Raw genomic sequence first — 24,452 nt, forward strand, 5'->3', positions numbered from 1 at the left:
ATTTAAAAGAAAAAAACAATTGTGCTATCCAAAATCCTATGTTGTACAAGTGATTTTGAGACTCGGATAAATTCATTACCTTGACCTTTTGAATAAAATAGTCATTTTTTTTTTAATCATTTCTCAAAAGTTGATTTTGACCCTAAATTATCAAATTCTATTAAAATTAATACCTCATAAAGCTAATTATATTAGAACTAAGTATCACCAAATAACCCTATCAAAAAAAAAAAAAAAGTATCACCAAATAAAGCACGTAAATTTCATGATTTAATTAAGGATAATAATTTTTGTATTTTGTATTTTTTTTCCCATAAAAAAGTAATAAGTCTAAAGAGTCAAAGATAAATAAAAAAATTTCCAACTAGTAACAAATTGTTATTAATAAGTAAAATATAAAAATAATTAATATTACACATTTACCATGCACACACACTGACATTGATTGAAAAAGAAATGTTTACAACATATCACATATGCAACAACGAGCATGGTATAAGATTTTCCAAGAAAATAATATCACTAGTAGCGGTGAGCATAGTATTAAAAAAAAATTGAGAATTTTTAACTGTAGTGAAAAAATATTTTTTTTTAAATCATATCTTTAACATTACTATTAGAAAACTAAGAGATGGGCCGAATTGGTTGTGCTCTCGATCTCAAAGTGTTTATATTAGGCTTGACTGGGTGTGCTCCCTAGTTCGAGTCCTATTATCTGTACTTTGAAAAGAATATAAACAGTAATTAATTTCTGGTTGAAATTCTTGAGAAAACATTGAGAAAATACTGTAAGAGACAAAAAAAAAAAAAAAAAAAAAAACATTACTATTAGAAGTAAAAAATAAAAAATAAAGAAAATCCTCTACCCCTGTGGAATCACATGGAGTTGAGTCTCACTCACAGTGACTCAGTTGACTAGTGGTTGTTATCCGAAAGCAGATACTGTTAGGTAGGACCCACAGGTGAAACATTCTCAACGTTGATTGGCCTTTAACACCCGCCAGCCAATCCCATTCCGCCACGTAATCAACTCGGTCACTTTTCCGAGTCACCAAGCGAAAGGAAATGAAATCAAAATGCTCGGGAATCTGGAATCTAAAATCCCAGGATTTCAAATTCCTCCTCTTCTTTTTTTCCACTCCGCTAAACTAAAATGTCGTCTTCTTGTCTGTAAAACCAAAATTTACACAAAACCCGATATTTCCGGAAACTCTCTCACGCAGCTTCCGATTTTTCGGCCGATACAAAACAAAAAATGGCCGATTATCTTCCTCTACCGGACTCCGAAACCGCCGATACACGCCCCGCACGTGTCGCCTCCCTCGACGTCTTTCGCGGCCTCTGCGTCTTCGTAATCTCTCTCTCTCTCTCTTCGATTTCTCATTCGCTTCGTTCTTTTTAGTTGTTGAACTGTGTGTGTGTGTGTGTGTGTGTGTGTGTGTGTGTGTGTTTGTGTTTTTGTTTTTGTTGTTTCTTGAAGCAAAGCAAAATAGTTCATCTTTGTTTTGCTTTAAATGCAAATAGTCAACGGCATTTTTGTTGACTAAGTTTCTGTTTGGTTACCCAGAAAATGTAGCACAAGAAACTTTTTTTTTTTTAATGAAGTGGTTGAATGTTAATTTTAGCTAGAAAAGTACAGTGCTTGGTTTTTTATTTATTATTTATTTATGATTTATATATTTTTATTTATTTTGCAGCTGATGATGGTAGTTGATTATGGAGGCTTTATGTTTCCAATAATTACTCATTCGCCATGGAATGGTCTTCAAATGGCTGATTTTGTAATGCCTTTCTTTCTATTTGTTGCTGGGGTTTCTCTTGCACTTGTTTACAAGGTACTCTCTCATACACTTCCCTACCTAGAAAACATGACTATCTAATTTGTTTTATTTTTGTCTTTCAATATATGTTTATCCCTATGAAAGATATATTATGGTTAGTTTTCTTGCAGTACAAGTAATGTTAGTATAAGTGAGATTAGAATTATTTTGTTTAACTGATAAAGTCTCTTGTTTTCGATGAAGGGACTAAAAAAGAAACCAATTTGTGTCAGTTTCCCAGTAGGGGGCAAATGCCCTTGGATTACCTGGCAATTGGTTTTGGTGGGTGGGGTCAATAGCTTGTAGGTTTTACTACTATCTAGAAACAAGTTCAAATGGCTCTTCTTTAGAAAGGTTCCCTATGTTGTAAAAATAAAAAATAGAGATAAATCAATATGGAGTTCTGTTAAAGTATTGGGTTTAATGTTGATGTAATGGCCTAATAAAAAATAGAGATAAATCAATATGGAGTTTTGTTAAAGTATTGTGTTTAATGTTGATGTAATGGCCTGAGAGGCGCAATTGTGTTGTTAGTCCATGTAATGGCCTAATAAAAAATAGAGATAAATCAATATGGAGTTCTGTTAAAGTATTGGGTTTAATGTTGATGTAATGGCCTGAGAGGCGCAATTGTGTTGTTAGTCCATGTAGGGCTAACTCTAACTTCTAGTCTCTATACATACCCTATTAAGGGTTCACTGTAATAGTTGACTTGAGTATATAGTAAAGACGTAGCTGTTAGGGTTTTTATCCCCTGAATGTAGGCTTTTGGCTGAACCACGTAATTCGTTGTGTTCTTCTCACCTTCTTGCCTCCACTTCTCTATATTATTTTATTCCTGTCTTTAACAAGTTCAAATCCTATTGTATCTATCTAAAAAAACAAGGAAAAAAAAAATTACTTTGCTTAGTTTGCAAATATATGGGCCTACAATGAGTTTTGACCATAATATCTTTAACCATCCAAATGCAAGATCTACTTGGTTTTTATGGTTCTTGTTTATTTAGTGTATTTAGAGTTTTTTAGTAATTAAGGGTTGCTTTCCATTTTCAATTGCAGAAAGTAACAAACAGAGTGGAGGCTACATGGAAGGCAGTGTTTAGGGCAGCGAAACTTTTTCTTCTAGGTGTTTTTTTGCAAGGTAAAAACCCTTGGTAAATATTTGTGTAGGCCCTTTCGTTACTCATATTGTGGCCTATTTGAACCTGCATTGCTTATTGGGCATGCTGAATTCTAAAAGCAATGTGTTGGGGGTGAGAGATATTATGTTAATTGTTCTTTTCAAATATGATATGACAAAAAAAGCGGAGTTGAAATATAAGGGGTGTGTGTGCCATGTAGTGGATCATATAGCAATGATGGGCTTTTTTGGCTGGAACTATTGTGCGGTGCCATATTCGCTTCTCGGTTTATGTAGTTGTCTATTTTAGTGATCCTTTTGTAGGTGTGCCAAAGTTGTTCATGTTCTATTGACTATATAGAGTCATTTCACAGGTGGTTATCTGCATGGAGTAACTTCCTTGACGTATGGTGTTGACATTGAAAAAATAAGGTGGATGGGCATTTTGCAGGTGTGGTTTAATTTCCATTCAAACTTTTTTAGCCAGTTCTTATATTAGAATGATTGGAAGAATCATATTGTGAAGTAGATTATATATATTTATATGATCGTTCAAATTCAAGACATGATTATTTTTCAAAAGTTTTACTGCCAAATCAGTACTTATTTAGCAAGCTAGTTAAGGCTACATGCCACTAGTACTCTTCCTTGTTCGTGCATTTTTTATTGATGAGTTTACTTTTGACTTTTCCCAAGGAAAAAGTGATCATCACATGGATTGGCCATATCACTTGCTTAGGCAGAGTTATTGGGCTGTAGAATTTGTTGCAGAAAAGCATCTATTTATTTCATCCCCTTGTTCTAAACTCATTATTATTTTCTCCAGAGGATATCTATTGGATACGTTGTTGCGGCTTTATGTGAGATATGGCTTCCATATAGGACATGGAGGGAAGTAGGATTTTTCAAAGGTTACTATTGGCATTGGTAAGGTTTTAATTTTTGGCTATTTCACTCTATTAGTCAAATTCATTTTAAATATGATAATCTCCACTTTCAATGTTCAGTAATCACTCCTATTTTCTTGATACAAGCCTAGAATTTCTTCTCCTCCCTCACTTTATAGGTTGATAAGCTGGGTTAGACAAATATTTGATCTAATTATTAAACCAAATTTAGGAAAAACAAAGTGTAAATATATGTGTGTAGGGGATAGCTCATTACTGGAGTAAATCATTGAATTGAATGTCACTGAGAAAAATACAGAAGAAATAAAACCTCTTTTAGAGTCATCAAAACGATTGTGAAAGCACATTTGCATTTACAGTATGACTTTTCATTACTTGTACATGGGGAGATGGGTTCCAACTCCAAAAGGTTGAATTACCCAATACCATTTGCCCACTGTTAAGCTTATCTAGGTTGCAAATCCACTTAAAATAGCATTTATTGAATAATTAGATTACTTGATTTTCTTCAAAACACTCTGCTATTTTCTTCCTTAATTCATGTGTCATTTTTATTAACACAAAATATTTTGATTTTTTGTTTCCACCTGCATTTTGCCCAATTTTATTTTCTTAATTGTAGGTGTGTTGCATTTTCACTGTCAGCAATATACTTGTGGTTATCATATGCTTTATACGTACCAGATTGGCAGTTCATGGTACCAGCCTCAGCCTCTTCATTGCCTTCATCAAATGATAGTTATGTTTACACGGTGAGAACACTCTCAGCAGTCAGCATATTTCTTATTATTATGGTTCAATTACTCTGTTCTACTTGATGATATTGCTTTAAGTATGGAATGGTGTGTGAAGTGCTTAGATGAATTTGTGTGTATGTGTGTGTTGATGCAATGGGAAAGCACAGGGAAAGTAAATGACTAACCCTAATCATACCTTAATTTCATAGAACCCACAAGGTTTGAGATTTGAAATACCAGATGGAGAAGATGAAACATGCTGAATTTTTAATTATTGATAAATGACTGGAATTTTTATTGTAGGTGAAATGTGGTGTAAGAGGTGATCTTGGACCTGGCTGCAATTCTGCTGGAATGATTGACCGTTACATTCTGGGATTTGATCATATGTATATGAAACCTGGTTACAGAAACCTGAAGGTATTTGCAAGTTGAACTTTGCTATCATTAGAATGCTTCCCAATATTCTCGACGAGTTGATGACTAATTCAAATCCATTTTACAGGAGTGCAATATATCTGCCAATGGCCAAGTTTCAGAGAGCTCACCTCCCTGGTGTCATGCTCCTTTTGATCCGGAAGGTATCTTAAGGTGGTCAATTAAACCTTCTTCACTGTCATACTTTCTTAGGTCCTACATTTTGTTTGTTTCACTTCCAATTTACGCCAACCTGCTGTCTTTGTGTTCGGCAGATAGATTTTGTGTCCAGCATTGGTCATTGCTATCTTATGTCATAGCTAACAGAAGTTCAGGCTTTTTAATTCAAATACTATCAACTTGTTCAGTTGAAAGGGAGCCTTGGAAGAGGAGGTCATCTTAGCATGCTTAGTATAGATGATACTGTTGATTTCCCCTCTTTCGCAAGCAGTTTTGCTACACCACCTGCCAGTGTAGCTAGTCTATTTATGCATGTTTGCTACTTATTTTTGAACAGTCATTCTTTGGCAAAGCCATCACAGCTGACACTCAGGTTGTCCCCTTATAAAAGAAAAGTAAATTTAGAAGCAACCCCTACTAGATTATAATTTACTCTCGTTACTTGGCAAGCATTTTTCATCTCTCACTGCTGATTATTAGTATGTTAACTATAGATTTCTTATTGTTATTATTATATATGCACTTTCCTCAACCCATGATCCAATTCAAGAACACAGTGGATAGTTGGGTGCCTTTTTATAGTACTGATCTTTGCCTAAGCATTAATAACTGCTCTTTTCTTTGTCCATCTTTCAACTGATATTAATTTATAAACATTTTACTTGTTTGCAGCTCCTTAACAGCAGCTGTGACTTGCATTATTGGACTTCAATATGGACACATTCTTGCTCACTTACAGGTGAAATATTTAAGCAATCTTGATGGCATTGCCTAAACCTAAACTGTATGTGCCATATCCTCAATGTGTACAAGGATGCAGGATCCTATTGGGACCTAGAACATAAATTTAGTGGTGGAACACATTATTACTTGAAAGATCATTACCTGTTGAGATTAATATAAATATTAAAAAGATTACACTATACATCTTACCCTTGGAATCCATTGTGCTTATCTCTTCTCTGTTATATTCAAAACAGTTTTTTCGCTGTCTTGTCTACCACATTGATCAAGTTTTCAGGAACTTCGAACTTTTTTTAGTCTTCTACCTTTTGTTATGACATTTTGGACTTCTTTATCATACAAATAATTTTCAGGATCACAAAGGGCGCCTAAACAACTGGTCCCTATTTTCAATTTCATCGGTTGTCCTCGGACTGTTCCTTGCCATCATAGGTATGCACTTTAATGGCTAATACTTTTAAACATTAGACAGTACTACATGTACGTTACTACACAGATTGATTTGGCCGGCTCTTCATTGTCTTTTAGCAATTCTATATTTGACAATTTGTCTTTGGTTTAGGTATGCTTTGATAAACCATTATACTGATAAGTCTATTTTTGTGTCAGGCATCCCTATAAATAAATCTCTGTATACAGTCAGTTATATGCTGATTACTTCTGCATCAGCGGGGATCACATTTTGTGCATTTTATTTGTTGGTGAGTTCTCAGAGCCAATGCTCTCTCTTTGAAGGTTAAATTTCTGTAGGCAAATTCATAAGTTTGATGTTGAACTTTAAAACAATTGCTTCCTTTCAAATTCCTAGAGAGAGAGTTTTGGTGGGTATCAGTTTCAAAGTTCGTATCAGGAGATGTAGAGAAGTAATTAACTTTGTCCTCTATGAATATTCATTTTTCATACAGTTCCTTTAAATGGTTCTAAATTTACCATGCTCTCTGTTCCTAGTGAGGTATTGTATTGATACCAGGACAGAATAAACACATTCTGCATCCAAGGTTATGAACTTCCTTCCAGATCTTCACTTCTAACTTATGTAATGTACATAATAAAGGTATTAAGTTTCGTTGGAAGTACAACAATCCTACTCATTCATGAAGAAGAATGAATTCTGTAGAGAAGGCCTGAGCTAAGAGATGAAACATCAATGACTTGATCATTACTTGCACAGTTTGTAATTTTATCATGGACAATACTACGACTATCAGTATACTGTGTTGGAATTATACCATGATCCCTGCCACATACATTTACTTCTTGCCATTCATGTAGATGTACCCAGTTCATTTCCTAGATTCCTAATCTTGTAAATGTTCATTAGATGACTCTAATATTACTGACATGCTTGCCTGCCTTATTCTTCAGGTAGATGTTTATGGTTACAGATGCCTGACATCTATGTTGGAATGGATGGGATTGCATTCTTTGAGCATTTTTGTTCTAATAACTTCTAACTTGGCTATCATTGCAATTCAAGGATTCTACTTGACTGTTCCTGAAAATAACATTGTCAGTATTCAAACTTGGCAAATACCTTTTTTTACTTAAGCCCATTTGTACTCGTTGAAGTTCAAAACTAGTAACACCGTTCTTTTTTGGTGCACTTTTCTTGTTTTCCAGGTTCACTGGATTATAACACGTTTTGTGCATGCATGACATGGTTATCCAGTTCCTGTGTATTGGTTAAACCCTTGCATCTCAATCCTTGATCAGATGTTAAGATATGTGCCTTAATTTCCATTATTTAAGTTAATCTTCATTATGCTTAAAATTTTATTTTCTTAATTTCCAGTTTGGATATTTAGCATGGAGGGTGGAAAGAAGAGAGTTCTCATTAACCAGCCCTTGTTGTAGACAGCTTAGATCACAATTGAGGTTAGCTTCTTCTGATTCTTCTATCAATCCTGCAGTCACTGAAGTCATCAGAGAACTACCACGTTGTATAGTTAACTCTTCAAATGTACAAGACATTTTTGGAGTCTTGGTTTATAGTGCATCAGTAAACTTCTGAATGTACATTTGATTATGAGACATCTGCTGGATTGTTAATAGAAATAGAATCTGATGTATTACATTTTTGAAAGTAAAACTTGTTGGTGGCATGTTGTCACCTTTTTATTTCCAAGTAGAAAACGACAGTGTCCAATTGGGGAGACTTTGAAGTTGAATTAAGGTAATCCTGGGAGGACGGGGCCTAAAGGGAAAATTAATTATATTCCACGAGCTAATGAAAGCCAAATTATGTGTGGAGTGTGAAAAACAAGTTGGAAGTAATAACTATTACAGGACTAATTACCTACATTTGGAGAGTGAAATGGCACTTTGTAATATTGTAAAATCTGCATCTTAAAGTTGGACCATATGATATTGATTCTGTTCAAGAATATAGACATGCCTAATGGTTGTATCCCAAGCTTAAGGTTTTTCTCCATGCATTCATACACGTGGACCTTTCTCATTGCTAAAGGCATACATAGTCATAGGCATTCAACAATTAACAAGTGCAAGGCGACAACATGCCTTGTATCATACACAGACAGGACAGTATAGGCTTCAGTGGCTTCACCCCCCGAAAGGTTGTTTGGAATCACCACCAAGTAGTGAAAGCAATTTCTCATGAAGAAAATTTTATTTAATGAAAGTCCGATTAAAAAAAATACCCAGTGCCATTTTATTTAACAATAATCCAAATCCATAAAAAATAAATAATTTCATAAGATGTGCCAGCACCATATTTGTTTTTTATATTGTTTGGTGGAAGTTCAATCGAAATAACCCTCTGCTGAACTACCCATATTTTTCTTTCCTGTTTCATGAGATGAGAGGACTTAGAACTAACAAGTCCTATACCCTTAAGCATCTGCCTTAATACAGAAAATGCCAGGGCGCGTTTCTCACACACCAATGAGGAAAAGGAAAATGTGGAACTTTGTTTGTTTCATGGACCAGCATAATTTTTTTGACCCCAGAGGTGTTCACATGACCATAATCAATAATCACTGGAGGAAACTCAAGTAGCAGTTGTATTTTCTGATTGGTTTAGTAATAAAATTATAATCTAATAATTATGGTACTGGCAAGGTGTATCCTTGAATATGTACCATAAAGAAGTGAGATTGCTTGCCAGATAAGCCACTAAAAACCATCTCAAATTCTAACGAGCAACAAAAAACACAAAACTTTAATTGCATTTCCAAAAATGTCAAGCTCCTAATTCACAGTGTGGACAATACAAATTCCTTGCACCCTTGCAATGTATTCTGACCCATTTCTATCTCACTCATCCTCATCCCCTCTAACCACTTCATCCTCATCACCACACTCAGCATCATTTCCTTCGATTCCGATGGCTACCTCTTCTACATCTACAACCGTAATCAATGGTTCGACCAACAGCAATTCCATCACCAAGAATCAAGCCTTGATCAACTCTATCATATTTTGCATACTATGTCTAGTTTGTATAATTACTTTTGCCATGTTGACATTTCGACCAGATTATAATTCCAATCCTATTCCTAAGGTCCTAGTAGACTCAACCTCATTTCTATCAGTTACCAATATCTCGGACTCACAGACCACCACAACATTCAACATGGTTTTCTCTTTTAGAAATGCAAGGGAGCTTGCAAATTACCCTTTGCTATATGCAACTATGTACCTGCATCATGATCACAAGTATCTCTCTGACAAAGGACTTCCATCTTTTGTTCAAAAACCCAACGAAGAGACGCAAGTTAAGGCTGAGTTTAGGCTCACTGACTGTTTTCTTGCAAGTGATTTGGCTAGTGGGGAAGTAAATGTTGATGTTGAGCTAATGGCTACCATTTTAGTTAAGCTGCCCTTTGACAAGAGGGTATATGTGTCAAGATTCATTTGCTCGGATCTGAAGTTTGCAAAGTCTTCTCCCAAGGTTGATGGTAACTGAACAATTCTGGGTAGTACCATTACTTGTATGGATGTGTTGTTGTAACTTGTAAGTTACATACCAAGCAGAAAAGAAAAGAAGTATTAGTATTAAGCTAAGTTTTCCTTTGAACTTATTGCTTTTTTTAGTTAACTATAAAGGATAATGAACTAGGTACAGAGTGGGTTCTCCCACTTCAATATCCTTTCATCTTGCTGATTGAACCTGTTTGTACTTGGTTTCAAAGATTGAATTCACAACTTTCTTGGTGTGTTTATTTGGGCTCAAATTTAACCTTGCTTGTTGCAGAATCTATGATTTGACTGAGATAGTTTAATGTTCTCAATTATATTGTCTAATTTTACAAAGTTTAACTCTACATCAAACTTACTCCAAGATGAAGGTAATTGGAACATTGGATCACATAGATTATCATATGGATGAACAATGAATTCATCTTCAAACTTATAGTGCCCCAATTTAATAAAATGCTATGCATCATATTAGAATTCGAAAATGTTTGTTGGATCCCAAAAACACTCAAAATCTAAAACCATGCTCTCCGGTACCATTGCATTTGCATGGTTTGCACCTTATTACTCGACGGACCCTCTCCATTTCAAAAGTAAATAAAGAAAATGTGAATATTTTGGTTTGGACAGCCATGTTGTGTATTAAGGATTGGCAAAATTCCCACCAATGAGTTCTACAGCTGAATTTTCTCAAGACCAATTTGGAGGAAAATTCTACCATCTTACTATTTGGTATTTAAAATGACCCTAAAAATGTATTTTTAATTACTTATTAATTATGTAACTTGTTTAAAAGATTTAATGAATCACACTATTAAATTGATATAGATGAATTGATGATAATCTAAATAGCCACGACATAAGTTGAAAGAAAATTCTTCTATATCACTTTGGAGGAAAAACTTTATCAAAAGCATAAGTTGGGTTCCAAAAGGAGGACTAATATTATTAAGATAAAGACTAGGTCTTCAAAAATCCAAAGTGGAATCAATTGTCACATCATAGCCACAAATTGAGTTAAAACCAATATGGTATGGTTTTCAAAAACATCTATCTTCATTCTTAAATGTTAGGGAATGGTTTTTGTTCCCAAGTCCCAACTAGATGGTGCCCAACTGGGATGAGCCCTGACCTATAAAGGAAATTGATATTTCCATGCTCCACCTCATCTACACACCAGATGATGTATTCATCTAAGCCAAGACAAATGAAATTTAATTAGACAGTTGGGGTATTTACTAATTAGCTAATTGGAGCAAAACTTGGAGCACAGCCATTTTTAAAGATTGGTCCATATGCTAACCCATTCTAGCAGAGAATTTGGGTACACTTTTCAGTTCACACTGCACAACTTCAATTCCTCTACCTGTGCCCATTTTCAATCTTTCATACATACCCTGCAGGGTCTTGCATTTAGCTTTATTCCCAACTTAGGCCAATCCAAACCAAAATTCATGGTTTTGTCTGAGTTGGACTTAGCCTAGATGACTATAGGCTTACAACTCAATTGGTACCAATTGAGCTAACAGAAAATCCATGTTTTCCTTCTCTGACTAAGGATAAAAAAAATATGTTCATGGATTCATAGTAACAACAGGGTAAATTTACCTAGAGGTTTTGGGAGACAACTATCTAATATTTATTAGTGCCACAGAAAAACATGGGTCCTCTTGCAAGTCCATCATGAATTTCTATTAGTCATACAACCAAACAAGTTCAATTTCTAGCCCATCTAGGCAATTCCTAACCCCGAGGTGTTCACAACTTCACATGACCAAAATCATTAATCACTGGAGGAAGAAACTCTAGTAGCAGTTGTATTTTCTGATTGGTTTAGTAATAAAATTATAGCCTAATAATTATGGAACTAGCAAGGTGTATCCTTTACTATATGTAGCAACTAAAAAGAAGTGAAATTGCTAGCTAATTAAGCCACTAAAAACCATGTCCAAGTTCTAACAAGCAACAAAAAAACTTCAATTGGATTTCAGAAAATGGCAAGATATGGTACGTAGTACCTATCTATGATCTATGTCCTCATCTAGTCCCCTTCTTCAATTCACATTACAAAATTACAAATTCCTTGCAACCTTGCTTTTTATTCTGATCCTTTCAAACCACAATCACCCTCCTCATTCCCTCTAATCACTTCATCCTATCCCTCACACGAAGTTATCATTTTCTTCAATTCAAATGGCTACCTCTTCTACTGCTACAAACATACCCAATGGCTCCACCAATGGTAGTTCCAAAACTCCCATTATTTTCACTATCATGATGGGGTGGAGGTCTTGTGAGGAAAACCGCTCAATTGGCTTTAACACACTTTACACAGTGTTTGTGTTGGGGTTGGGTTGCTTACTTATAGCTGCCATATGGAGACTCGTAATCGTTCTAAGGGGATGAGGGAATTGATTCATTTGCTCGGATGTGTCATAGTAAGTTACACACCAAGCTGAAAAGAAAAGAAGTATCAAATTCTCATGGCCTTTTCCTCAAAAAAATAAAGTTGTCATGGGCTCATGGCCTTAATGAAGGTATTAGTATTAAGCATTTTCTTTGAACTTATTGCTTTTTTAGTTAACTAGAAATGATAATAAACTAGGTATAGAGTGGGATCTCCTATTTCAATGTCCTTTCATCTTGCAGATTGATCCTATTTGTACTTGCAAAGATTGAATTCACTACTCTCTTGGTGCTTTTTTATTTGCGCTCTTTTTTTTTTAGGAGGATTTGGGCTCAAATCAACTTTGCTTCTTGTAGAATCTAGAATTAAACTGTGATAGTATAATGTTTTTATATATAGTCCAATTTTACAAAGTCCCCCTACCCCAAAAGATGAGGGTAATTGGATCATATAGATTATCACATGGATTTACAGGGAATTTATCTTCACACGAATATTGATCCAATTCAATGAATGCGAAGTGTTAGAAATTGAAAATGTTTGTTGAATGCCAAAAACCGTGCTCTCTGGTACCATTGCATTTATGGTTTCCACCATGTTACTTGATGGATCCTTTACGTTTCAAAAGCAAACCAAGAAACTATGAATACTTGGATTGAAAATGTTGTGCATTAAGGATTAGCAAATTCCCACAATGAGTTCTATAGCTGAAATTTGGTTCCAATTTGGGTAATTTTTGTGCCTAATCCTCAGGCAACGAATGAATTCTACATTGCTACCAATTTGATTAACTCTTCGTGGGGACCAAGATACTCCATGGTGCCAATGTGCACCAATGGACTTCTTGCAATGTTCAACCAGAACCATGAAGGACTAATCTATATATATAATAATAGGTGAAGCAGAGAGAAAATCCAATTAGATTTCAATTGGATTCTCAATTTTGCGCCACTTGTCCTAACCAAAACTCAAAAAAAAAATTTAATTAGATTATAAATTTGACTTCAATTTTGTGTCATGTATCTTATCTAAATTTTCTAATTTTTGTGCCCAAATAAGTGATGCATTAACATTTAACACGGAAGCCAATAAAACCACAATAATAAATTAATAATGGTCATTGGCCTAAGCAAAAACATCTTACCTGCACACTTTCATGGAGATTATAAATTGGACTCCAATTTTGTGTCATGTATCTTATCTAAATTTTCTAATTTTTGTGCCCAAATAAATGATGCATTAACATTTAACACGGAAGCCAAGAAAACCACAATAATAATACTCATTGGCCTAAGCAAGAATATCTCACCTGCACACTTTTATGGGTGATCTCAATAGAGTCTGGAGCTCTTCTAATCTCACAACCAGAACCAAGGAGTCCAACGAGAAAGACTATAAAAGAAAAACATCATCTCCTCCTAATTCCATATCTTCATCCCATGTCTCCTCCTCTCTCAACCTCTACCAACTAGATCCACACACTGCCCTCTCCTCCTCCTTACGGATTTTTTAGAGCAAGGCCGGGTTCAAACACAATGTTCAATCCCACTCTTCCTTGCTTCACACTCTCATACATTAGCGCTTCATTGGCGCCTCCAAGAAGATTCCAAGCTCAATGATTAGTTCTTATTTTTTAATAGTTTTTAGTGTGTTTGGATTAAGATTTTGTTAATTTGTTAAAAGTGACAAAAATATAATCATATATATTATATTAAGTTGAAGTTCAATTTTAGAATTCAAATTGAATCAAATTAATTTCTAATTGTAGTTTAATTTTGTGCTATGTGTCCAATTTGATTTTTAAATGTTGGTGTTAAGTTACTTCCATTCATAATGCTCAATGTGAAAATTGAATCTACTAAGATAAACATCTTATCATCACAATTGTTAATATTTCCGTGTGTAAGCACGGACTACATGCTAGTATTATTAAAATATAGACCATGTCTTCTAGAGTCCAAAGTGGAATTAACTGTCACATAATATTCATGAATTTTATTGCCGTAAAAGTTAAGGCTTTTGTTAACAGGTGTCATCGTGCTTCCGTTAAGGAAAAATTTATTGAGTCTCATTGTATTGGAAAGCAACAACTGCAAAAAAACAAGTACTTCTTTAACTGACTCATGTGCGATTGCACTCAAAAACCAATATAATATGAGATTCTGAACCATCTATCTTCAACATTAGGGAATAGGGATAGAAAATTATTAGAGAATTCATCTCAAGTGAGGCTCATCTTAGAAGAAAGAAGTTTTTTGTCCCAACTAGATGGTGCCCAACTGGGATGAGCCCTAAGTGACTGACCTATACTTCTCTTTTAGACTAAGAAAATATATATATATATCTTCATGGAGTCATGGTTTGAATATAAGTTGAAATGTTAATTTGATTAGGAAATAACACCAAGGTGAATTTACATGCAGGACTAATAGCTAGAATGTACCAATTGGGAGACAATAATCCAATGATTAGGCATGGAATGTACCATAGAATAACGTGGGTCCTCTTGCAAGTCTAGCATGAGTTTTTTTATGGTAATTGGGCTTTAACATATGGCCTTGGAATGAAAATGGGTCACACAACCAAACAAGTTCAATTTGTAGCCCATCATTGAACATAAGTACATAACTCAACATCAATCAATAGTCTTGTGATCTATGTTACCACCCACTCGGTTGTCTTTATATATGTTTTACTAAGAAAATTCTATTTAAATCCCTATATCATATATTGTAAACGAAAAAATATATAATTTTAGCTTCACAATTCACAAGCCTAGCTTTCAAAAATCAAAAGCCAAGGAACCAAATTACAATATTCTAGAATTATGTATTCTTCAGGCCAAATATTTTTGTTCTTTAGTGTTTTCTTATTCTAGATTTTCCAATTTAATAATGGGTTGAGCTATGCTAAACAAGTTTTTGGCCACAATTGGCTGGACAACTATATTTCACTGAATGCAGGGCTGGTTCTTCTCAATGATTAATGGACCCACTTATTTTGATTTTCCAAAATTAATAATTAATCAAATAATATTCCTTCTGATCAATTAGTTAATCAATAATATGGTGTCAAGAACAGAACGTTTCATATTGGTTAATGATTATTTCTTTTTGTTATTGCCTGAATATATGCTTAGCTAAAAAAACTTATTCATTATTGGTCATGCATGTGCTAATACAATAAATTTAATCGTGCAATAAATTTCATAATTGTTGAAGTGATAAGTTGTGATTAGTGTATAATAAAAACGATTTTAGTGATAGTATTTTGTGATGTGATATTGCACACTTGCACTAATTACAATCTACTACCTTAACCTTCACGAATTGTAAAAAAATGTAGAATTTATTTTATCTATAATCTTATTGGTGTAAATAATCAAATACTAAGTATTTGCGTTAATGCAGTACTAGAAAAATGTTTTAACGGAAATGGCCAAACATATGACAATTTCTCTAAAGATCTTTAAGGGCTCTTTATTTTAAAGCTACAAACAATTTTAAAACTAACATTGAAATTTAGAGCTTTTTCCTTCAAAAAATATATTTAGAGCTTCTAAGGGAAAAAAAATCTATAATTTACTATTTATAATTAATAAATGGGTGCAATTAATTTACATCCTTAATACATATATTAATCATCCATTGTATGAAACTTTTTATGAGAAATTGAAAAAGCTATCAAAAAAGATAATCACTTTTCTACTTTCCCGTAAAAAAATTTATAAAATAATTTACTAACACATGCCCTAAGGATATACTCTAATAAAACCCTTCTACAATTCACTATTTATACTATATAAATCCATAACTATAAAATTCTAACAATATCATTATAATTTTGGATGTCCAATAACAATTGACTCTCTTAAAGTTTTAACTAAAATGAAATCTTTATAGTTTTGTCCAGAAGACTTCTTAACGATTTTATTTCAATCTAAACTTTAAAGCCGTTTAAATGTATTAGTTAAAAAGTTTTTGATATTAAATTGTAAGGGAGAATTGCACAAAAGGGTAAATTGTAATTGAAAATTTAGCAATTGAAAATTTATGCACTAAATTATGATATGACCAAAGGATAAGAGATAAAATTCTAATTTTCCTAAGTTAAAAACAGATTTTGCAAGCATGGCGACTGGATTAAGCAGGGAGAAAGATTGATTGATTGACAAGGAAAATGAACCTAATCGAGGCAAGTGATGGAATCAAAAATCAATGTCACTAGTGCTGGTATATAATATAAGCTTTAATCTTTTTTCTATATTATCTGGCAACTTCAATTGTACATACTAAATTTGTTTTCTTGTACCCCACTTGTGAGGGAATTTTGATTTTTCACATCCCACTTGATTTTGCTTCACTCATTGGCATAGTTCCACTAAGATAAATTCAAAGATTAGGGGACTTTTCAATCCCTTTCTCCCAAGAAATGTCCCATAGACATATTCCAATTCTTTTAGAACCAGCCAAGAAGTTGGAAAGTGATTATTTGCAAATTGGCCTCCACAAAATAAAAATAAAAATACAACTAAAACCCTTTTTTTTTTAATGGGAGTTAGCTAAGTTACACTAGTTTTCGGGCAGGACACTCAAATTAAGATTTAAAGTTAGTCTTTGTGAATGTCCACCAACGAAAGACTGCTCACAACAGAACTCAAACCTAGGCAAGTTAGACAAAGTACCCGAGCTTTACCAACTGAGCCGCAACAAAAACTGTATTTGTAACTAGTAAAGGTACATACTACATGATGATGGGTATTTTTAATAGGGTGAAAGATATGCCAGTTTATGTTTTTGGACACACACAGATATTAACTTATCAGAAAAACAAAACTAGTACTACTACTGCCATGGATGTACCTTAACTTCGATATGCTATTGCTGTATATGATCCTCCTCGTGTTCAATGATGTTGCATTTTTAATATGCACAAACTTCTCACTGTGCCGCCCTGTGTTTCCTTTTGTAAAGACATTTAACTTAACCAAAGTTTTATTAACAATGCATATGCTCTATTATTACCTGCATAAATGAATGAGTAACCCTTTCATTCAGAAATATAAAAGACAAAGTTGTTCTCATCATTTAACATTTTGGCTACATGATAAGAATAACAAATAGTATTGTGATAACATTGAGGAAGTAGCTCACTTTAATAAAAAGGAAGTACCATACCTTTTCTTTTCTTTTTTTCTTTTTTGTATTTTACCCAACTTTTTTCTTTTTTGTATTTTACCCAACTTTAAGATATCCTTTAATTGGATAAAATTATTTTGATAAGGAATAAATTAATATAATATGTTTATTTTCCTTCCTATGGAGAAACTGCCATAGCCCATAGATACTCAACTTTTTTTTGTTAGTATCTTATCAAAATTCCAGCAGCACATTGAAATATTTTATTGGGTATGGATGCTTGGTGATTTCATAAATAAATTTCTATTAAAAAAAAGTGTTCCTACCTAAAACATTGATAAAGTGAATAGATTAGTGGTGAAAACTTTATTTGTGCTTAATAACTTTTGCACTCATTAGTACTCATTGCTTTTAGGAAATGAATTCCTAATAAGTCTAAAAGGTACAGGGATGCAGATGGTCACTTATTACGTGGGTTTGTAATATTTGTGTGTGAAATTAGACTTTAGTATTATGTAGTTGTGTGCTTAGTTTCATATTAAGTCTATATAAAATAAATTCAAACTATATAATAATTACATAGAACCTTAATTACGACTATACATAAATATGGTTAACAATTTTCTAAAGGCAGTGATAGTGTGATACTAAAATGAATATAACATTATGCGACTTGAAATTATTGTAGCATATTGTTTCGTTAGCTTGTAAATTTGGAATGAATTGTCTCAACGTACATAGGTCAGATTTGATGGGTTGAAGGAAATAATTTTAACCAATTCGCCATTAACGTACGGTTTGAAAATTTTCCGACCCACCAATCTCCAAAAACAATTGGTTAGTTGAAAATTTGAATAGTTTCGATTTGGCGGTTTAGACAAGTTAGCTAGTGTTATATGTTATATACTAAACTCTAAAAATTATTTTTTTCATGTACAGATAAATTTTAGGAATTTGTATTTTCTCTAAATCCTATGAATCATTAAAGAAAATTGTAGGATGCGACCTACTTTCTTGTAGAACAAAAGTACACATGTCTTAAGTTATAAGTAATTTCTAACTTTTTCTTTAAGAAAAAATTATAATTATCATATTCATGACATTATATACTTGTGAATATAGTAGAAAGTGTCATAGAAAGATTAAATTTCATATGAAAAAAAAATAAATAAAAAGGGAGAGAGAGTGATGTGTTTAAGATAAACCTTATATAATTTCACAAGAGTTGCACATATTAGGCTCCATTTGGTAACGGTATTTAAACAACAAAAACTGTTATTAAACATGTATTTTTATCACAACATGTATTTTTATACATTTTTTTACCCACACACATTTTCACAAAACTTAAACAATGTTATTAAAAATTTCTTACCAAACAAGTCATATATTGACAAATCAGGTCTTGGCCAACCTGCCAGTGACTCAATCCAACTCATCACTTTAATATTAGCCAACTTGTTACCAAATTCAACTCTTCAAACTTATTTTTTTTTATGTTTTTATTAGATGATAATTTTAAAAACTTAATTATTAAATTGTATATTTTATTTTATCATATCCTCAGTGCTTACGAATTTTCGAGAAGATTAAAATATCAAAACTAGTTGATGCATCCAGATACCGGTTAAGACGGCTTGGACGAATTAAAATAGTTGATGCATCTAGAGACCAGCATGAGACTTGATAAGATAGTGCCTACGTGTAAAAATGAAAATTCAAGATCGGTTACTTTGATTTGATTTGATATGATTTTTATTTTTTATAATGCAGCAGTTTTCTCGGGAAACAAACTAGACTTGAAGGAAACTTTAGTGATGTGAAGGAAGGGATTAAAGTCAAGGTCATTTTCGTCCTAGGAAAACAAAAACAAAAAAAATGTATGTATTAAAAGACGTTTCCATCTCATGGAAGCATCATAATTATGCTTTTGTAGATTGTACATCACCCCTCAAAGAATCTCTATCTCTCTTTGGATGGTCCCTCTCTTTTGTGAAATGTGTGGGACCCAAAGGGACCCATGTGGGTCCCATGTAGGGCCCATTTTCCTATTGGCTAACGTACACTTGGGGTATTGGGGGGGGACCAACTTTAATCACAGCCACAAAAAAAATATGACCGTTGAGGATTGGGTTGATCGAAAATTAAATAAGCCTACCGGTCATTCACGGTTTTTCCCTCATCATCCTCCAACGGTTGGAATTTGAAAGAAGGGTCTGGAAACTCACCTAGTACAACTCATTTATGTTTGGTGAAAAGACAAAGAAGTACCTAGTACAACTCATTTATGTATCATAGAGTTTTTAAAATCTCAAATTTTGAAAATTTGAAATTAGTGAATTGAGATTGGTCGGATCATTAATGTGAACAATTAAAAAAAAATGATACGAATACATGAATTTAAGAAAATTATTTTATTGATAAAATTATAAAATCATGTGATAATTATTATGCTTTATTTTAAATAAGACAATTTTTATTCAAATGGATGTGGTTTTTCTCTAGTGTCTTCAGTGTGTGGATTTGCTGCGATCATGACATATGTCCAAAAATAGACATATGTCATGATCGCAACAAGTCTAGTATTATAGGACACTGGATAGAAACCACATCCTATTTAAATTGGTTTTAAAGAAAACTGTTCTAACATACCATGCAATTCTCAAGACTAATAAAGAGATAGGCTTCAGCAATAGCAAAACTGCAGAAGACTAGAGCAGGTTTGCAATCGATCAAGGAATCCATCGTGGCAAGAACATACTCTCATATTAAACCTTGAGTACTCCATTTTTGTACCTAAGATTTGGATTTCACATGTAATGGAACTAGCCTCTATAACTATTAGCTTCCCTGTTCACCATTGTAGACTAAATCCAAACTCTATATAAGCCAGGTAGCTTTATTTTGTACTAATCCCTTATGATCGATGCATGTTTATTTGGTATCTCAAAAAAAAAAAACAAAAAAAATCATTCATATGGTTTTTTTTTTTTTTTAAAGTAATCATCTAATGTAGTTTTGATCACATAATTTTTAATAAAATAATGTTCATTGTTTCAATGACTTATAGTAGAAGAGGTTTTTTCAACCCCTTTTTATGAATATAATTAATTTTTTAGAGCTAAGAAAATAAAGATCACAGTGAGAATTTTATTTGAAAATTATAAACTTTATTTTTATTCCCGTAGTTTTGACAAAGTAGACAATTTTGTAGGTAATAATAATTATGCATGCGTGTTATTTCAAGCTTTCAGATCAGATCAATTGTCACACAAATATGTTCAAGCAAAAAAATTGTCACACAAATATGTATTTTACACCATCAATCAAGAACCACCCACCCTACCTCAAACAAAAAAGAGAAAGGACGTTGATGGTATCATTTTCTAATATTATCATCAAATAAATTATACTTAAATTTCAAGATTCCTAGTTTAAATGGAAAAATCGTACCATGAAGTTGATTCTTAAACATCAAAACTTTAAACCAATAAAAATATAAAAGGAGAAAAAAATTCATCTCTTTAATGTACCATACTCTATTTTAATATAAATATAAATAAATATACCTTAGTTTTCTGAAAATAAAAAGGAAGCAACTAAGTGGTTTCAATTAGGTTCCCACAATTGAATAATAAATTTGAGTTCAAATCCCACATACAGATATCTTAGTTTAATGATAATGAATAATTAGCATAAATTGAATATCTTCTTTTTTTTTTTTTTTTTGAGAAACTATTGAACATCTTTCTAAGTTTGAACAATTATCAATTTGGTCATGTAATTTTATTTTTTTTCATTTTGATCTTGTAAGTTCACATTTTTTCCCGTTGGTACTTGTTAGTCAATTTGTCTATAATTTATGTTAACTATTAATAATAATTTTTTTAATACTTTAAAACTATTAAAATCTTTTTCTATTTAAAATACAAAAATATAAATTACACCCTTTTAAAGTAGCTCAATTGTCATTTTGGTCATATAAGTTTTATTTTTGCTATTTTGTGTTCAGATTGTTATCATTTATCATCGTTATTCCTTCTTTAAGGACAAACATTTTAATGAAATTGAGAAATAACTAACTGTTTCAACAAAAACGAACTTATAAGATTAAAATAATAAAAATGAAACTTACCCACAAAGTTACGATTGGTCAATTTAAAAGGATGTAGATGTGTAAAATTTGCTTTTTTGCAAAGCTAAAAAAAAAAAAAAAAAACAATAATAGCAACTTTTTCTTTTGTCTCAAAAGGAAACATTTTTCAAATGAAAAAAAGAAAGAAAAAACAGCAACTAAAAAAAGGACATTCCTATTTGGTTATGTGTTGGGGGGGGGGGGTGTTTAGATTCATTTTCTAAACTCATTTTTTGTTTCTTAAATCTTGTATTCATTTTCTCTACCCAATTCATGTCATGTTTGACATTATTTTTTGTTCTAGTTTGCCTTTTTTTTTTTTTTTCACTTTATATTTTTCTATTAAAAATTTAACATAATTGAGAGAAATAGTGTTTTTTTGACGGAATAAGTCAATGTTAGTGGGATCCATAGATTTTGTTTTTTACAAAAATGCCTTTATATTCATTTTCAAAAAAAATGAAAACACCAAAAAATTGTATTTAATTTTTATATTCAAATCCTTTTTTTCAATATTGAAAATAAAAACTAAATAATGATACAAAACCAAACAAGTTTTTAAACAGTGAATCCTATGAAAAACTGAAAATAAATCCAGAAAAAATAACATTTTTTGCTAAAACCAAATACGCCATTGTATAAATTGCACATAGGATAGGGGTGGTGGTGCTAATCAGAAAAGGTGGATGCTGACTTGGAGATGTTGCAGATAATAATAATAATTAGGCATTAGTGGGACCCAACTGAGTATGCTACAGCATCAACCGAGATACTTGCCACCTGGATCCACGTGGACGTTGATTAGAAACATTTTGATCCAATCAATCATGATTAAGCAAACCACTCAGGTCGATCAGACTACCAATTTCAGAGAATGTTTAAACATGCCGGATCACCCTATCAACTCCCACCGACTCACTTGACTTTATAAAATGGCTCATGCTAATGGACACCCATTAATAATCTATTTTAAAAAAAAATTGATATCATTTTTATGAGGAATAAAAAAATGTGAATAAAATATCAGATACCTTAAGAATATTGATTTAAAAAATATTTTTTGAAAATTTTTATGAAAAAAGAAAAAAATTATTTTTTTATACAAATTTTTATATTTTTCATAAAAGTGGTATTGAATATTTTCTAAAATTGTCATTTTTTTATATTATATTTTACCAATTTTTAAGAGTATAATTAGAAGAACACAACATCATTTGTACCATATTAATCAATCATTTGCAACATGTGAATTATTTAGTTATTTAGCGTGAGAATTTCAAAAAATAAATGTTAATATTCATTTGAATTTTCATTTTATTTTTATTTTTATTTTTTTGGGAGTAAATGTTTTTTATAAATTTTAATCTATATTAGAGTACGCATTTATTGTACTCCCGGAGTATTTAATAATTTTCCGTGTGCAAATAGATATTTCTTTTAATCCCAACATGAAAAAGTAAATTAACCAATAATTACTCTAAATCTTCTCGTCTAAAAAAAATCTTGTTCAATTGTGAGGAGACAAAATGTAAAAGTAGTTTTTATTATATTGGCAAAGAAATTAATGCAAATTGATTCAACTTGGTCACAAATTCAACTACATGATTTACTCATCAATAAAATTATGTAGTTCAAATTCATTAGAAAACTTTATGGTACAACAGTTAAATAATGACAATCAAAATCTTATGTACTAGTTTATTCTAAATTATTTTTTCTCATGTGAAAATTTTTGTTAAAAGAAGATGAGTAGTATTGAGTACACTGGTGAAAGTTGAGAAGTATGTGGGAATGGTTATGTTAAGTGATGTGAATGTAAAAGACAAACCAATCAATCAAGTGAATGAGAAAACACCATTCTCAATGCTCATGATCTGCACTGCATCATTTCACCATGCTTGAGAAATAGTGCCCTTTATCTATATAAAAATAAAAAATAAAAATAAAAATAAATAAAATAAAATAAATAAATAAATAAAAAAGAAGAAGAAGAAAGAAATAGTGCCCTTGTTGGATAAGGACAAAGCAAGCAAAGCGATCAATAAAAGCCAGACTAAAAGATACAAGAAAATAAAAAATTAAAAAAACTTTGGCATACCAACTATTAAACAATAAAAAGAACCCCTCTGTTTCGAGGGTGGTTTCTCAAAAAAAATAAACAATAAAAAGAAAGAATGTTTGGGGTTACTTTTTTCATTTTTTTGGTAACCATGGCCTTTCTTAAATTTTTATTATTTTTATTATTATTATTTTTTTGAGAATCAACCATGGTCTTTCAGTTTTCCACTGACCAATGTACAGTTCAAATCCACTGTAATTATGTACAGGTTATCATTATTGATTCTTTAAACTAGTTGTTTGTAAGTACTAAGTACAACCAGTAGTATAAAGGAAATAAATTATTAGATAATTCCTTTTGTAAAAGTAATTGTAAGTATAGTTGACTCAATATTCCAAATAAACATAAATAATTCACTCAAAATGATTTCTTAAATTAAATGTTATATTATTGTACTAGCTTGGTGTTGATATATAATACATCATTGAGATTGTGACACCATATCCATGACTTAGAAAGAGGGATATGAGAAATTGAAAACAAAAATATAATAAAATTGGAGCACACTAAGAATTATTGGTAGGATATCTATTCCAAATAGATTATGAGATTACTCCATAAAAAAAAATATGATGATGGCTTATAAGAGAGTCATTCATAATGATGAGTTGTCTATCAAATTATTTGCAATATTTAAATAGTTGTATTTTAAATGAATGGTCACAACCCTTTTTAGTTTAATGAGCACATCCAAACATGCTCTTAAAGCCTTATCTTCTCAATTAATGTTCATTTTAAAATGTTATGCCATTATCATTCTTTGAAGGAAAATGCTTGCTCACATCAAC

General features: G+C 32.1%; 2 protein-coding genes across 5 annotated transcripts; both read left to right on the plus strand.

Moving 5' to 3' along the window:
* The first annotated feature begins 1,073 nt into the window (after positions 1-1,073).
* On the plus strand, positions 1,074-8,048 carry LOC115968118 (heparan-alpha-glucosaminide N-acetyltransferase-like). Of its 4 annotated transcripts, none has more exons than XR_004086662.1 (14): positions 1,075-1,351; positions 1,698-1,835; positions 2,880-2,961; positions 3,315-3,391; positions 3,767-3,867; positions 4,471-4,600; positions 4,889-5,005; positions 5,091-5,176; positions 5,855-5,921; positions 6,280-6,358; positions 6,536-6,627; positions 7,292-7,435; positions 7,547-7,641; positions 7,719-7,794. XR_004086662.1 is itself a non-coding variant. In XM_031087376.1 (14 exons), exons 1-13 carry the CDS (start codon positions 1,256-1,258, stop codon positions 7,580-7,582), a joined length of 1,245 nt encoding a protein of 414 aa, XP_030943236.1. In that variant the 5' UTR covers positions 1,075-1,255; the 3' UTR covers positions 7,583-7,608; positions 7,719-7,809. The 4 variants fall into 4 exon arrangements, 3 of the variants coding, with proteins under 3 accessions (XP_030943235.1, XP_030943236.1, XP_030943237.1); XM_031087376.1 differs by having other exon boundaries at positions 7,547-7,608; positions 7,719-7,809; XM_031087377.1 differs by having other exon boundaries at positions 7,547-7,602; positions 7,719-7,802.
* A 1,058-nt stretch (positions 8,049-9,106) lies between these two features.
* Positions 9,107-10,113, plus strand: LOC115968121. The gene has a single exon (XM_031087379.1). It carries the CDS (start codon positions 9,180-9,182, stop codon positions 9,852-9,854), a length of 675 nt encoding a protein of 224 aa, XP_030943239.1. The 5' UTR covers positions 9,107-9,179; the 3' UTR covers positions 9,855-10,113.
* The last annotated feature ends 14,339 nt before the right edge of the window (positions 10,114-24,452 follow it).

The sequence above is a fragment of the Quercus lobata genome, chromosome 11 (genome assembly GCF_001633185.2).
Source record: "Quercus lobata isolate SW786 chromosome 11, ValleyOak3.0 Primary Assembly, whole genome shotgun sequence".
In the NCBI taxonomy this organism is placed as follows: Eukaryota; Viridiplantae; Streptophyta; class Magnoliopsida; order Fagales; family Fagaceae; genus Quercus; species Quercus lobata.

Excerpts from the sequence above, each read along its gene's own strand:
- LOC115968118 (XM_031087375.1), top strand. The coding sequence starts at position 1,256 with ATGGCCGATTATCTTCCTCTACCGGACTCCGAAACCGCCGATACACGC. Across the intron at positions 1,352-1,697 it reads TTCGCGGCCTCTGCGTCTTC|CTGATGATGGTAGTTGATTA; the intron begins GTAATCTCTCTC and ends TTTATTTTGCAG. Across the intron at positions 3,868-4,470 it reads AAAGGTTACTATTGGCATTG|GTGTGTTGCATTTTCACTGT; the intron begins GTAAGGTTTTAA and ends TCTTAATTGTAG.
- LOC115968121 (XM_031087379.1), top strand. The coding sequence starts at position 9,180 with ATGTATTCTGACCCATTTCTATCTCACTCATCCTCATCCCCTCTAACC.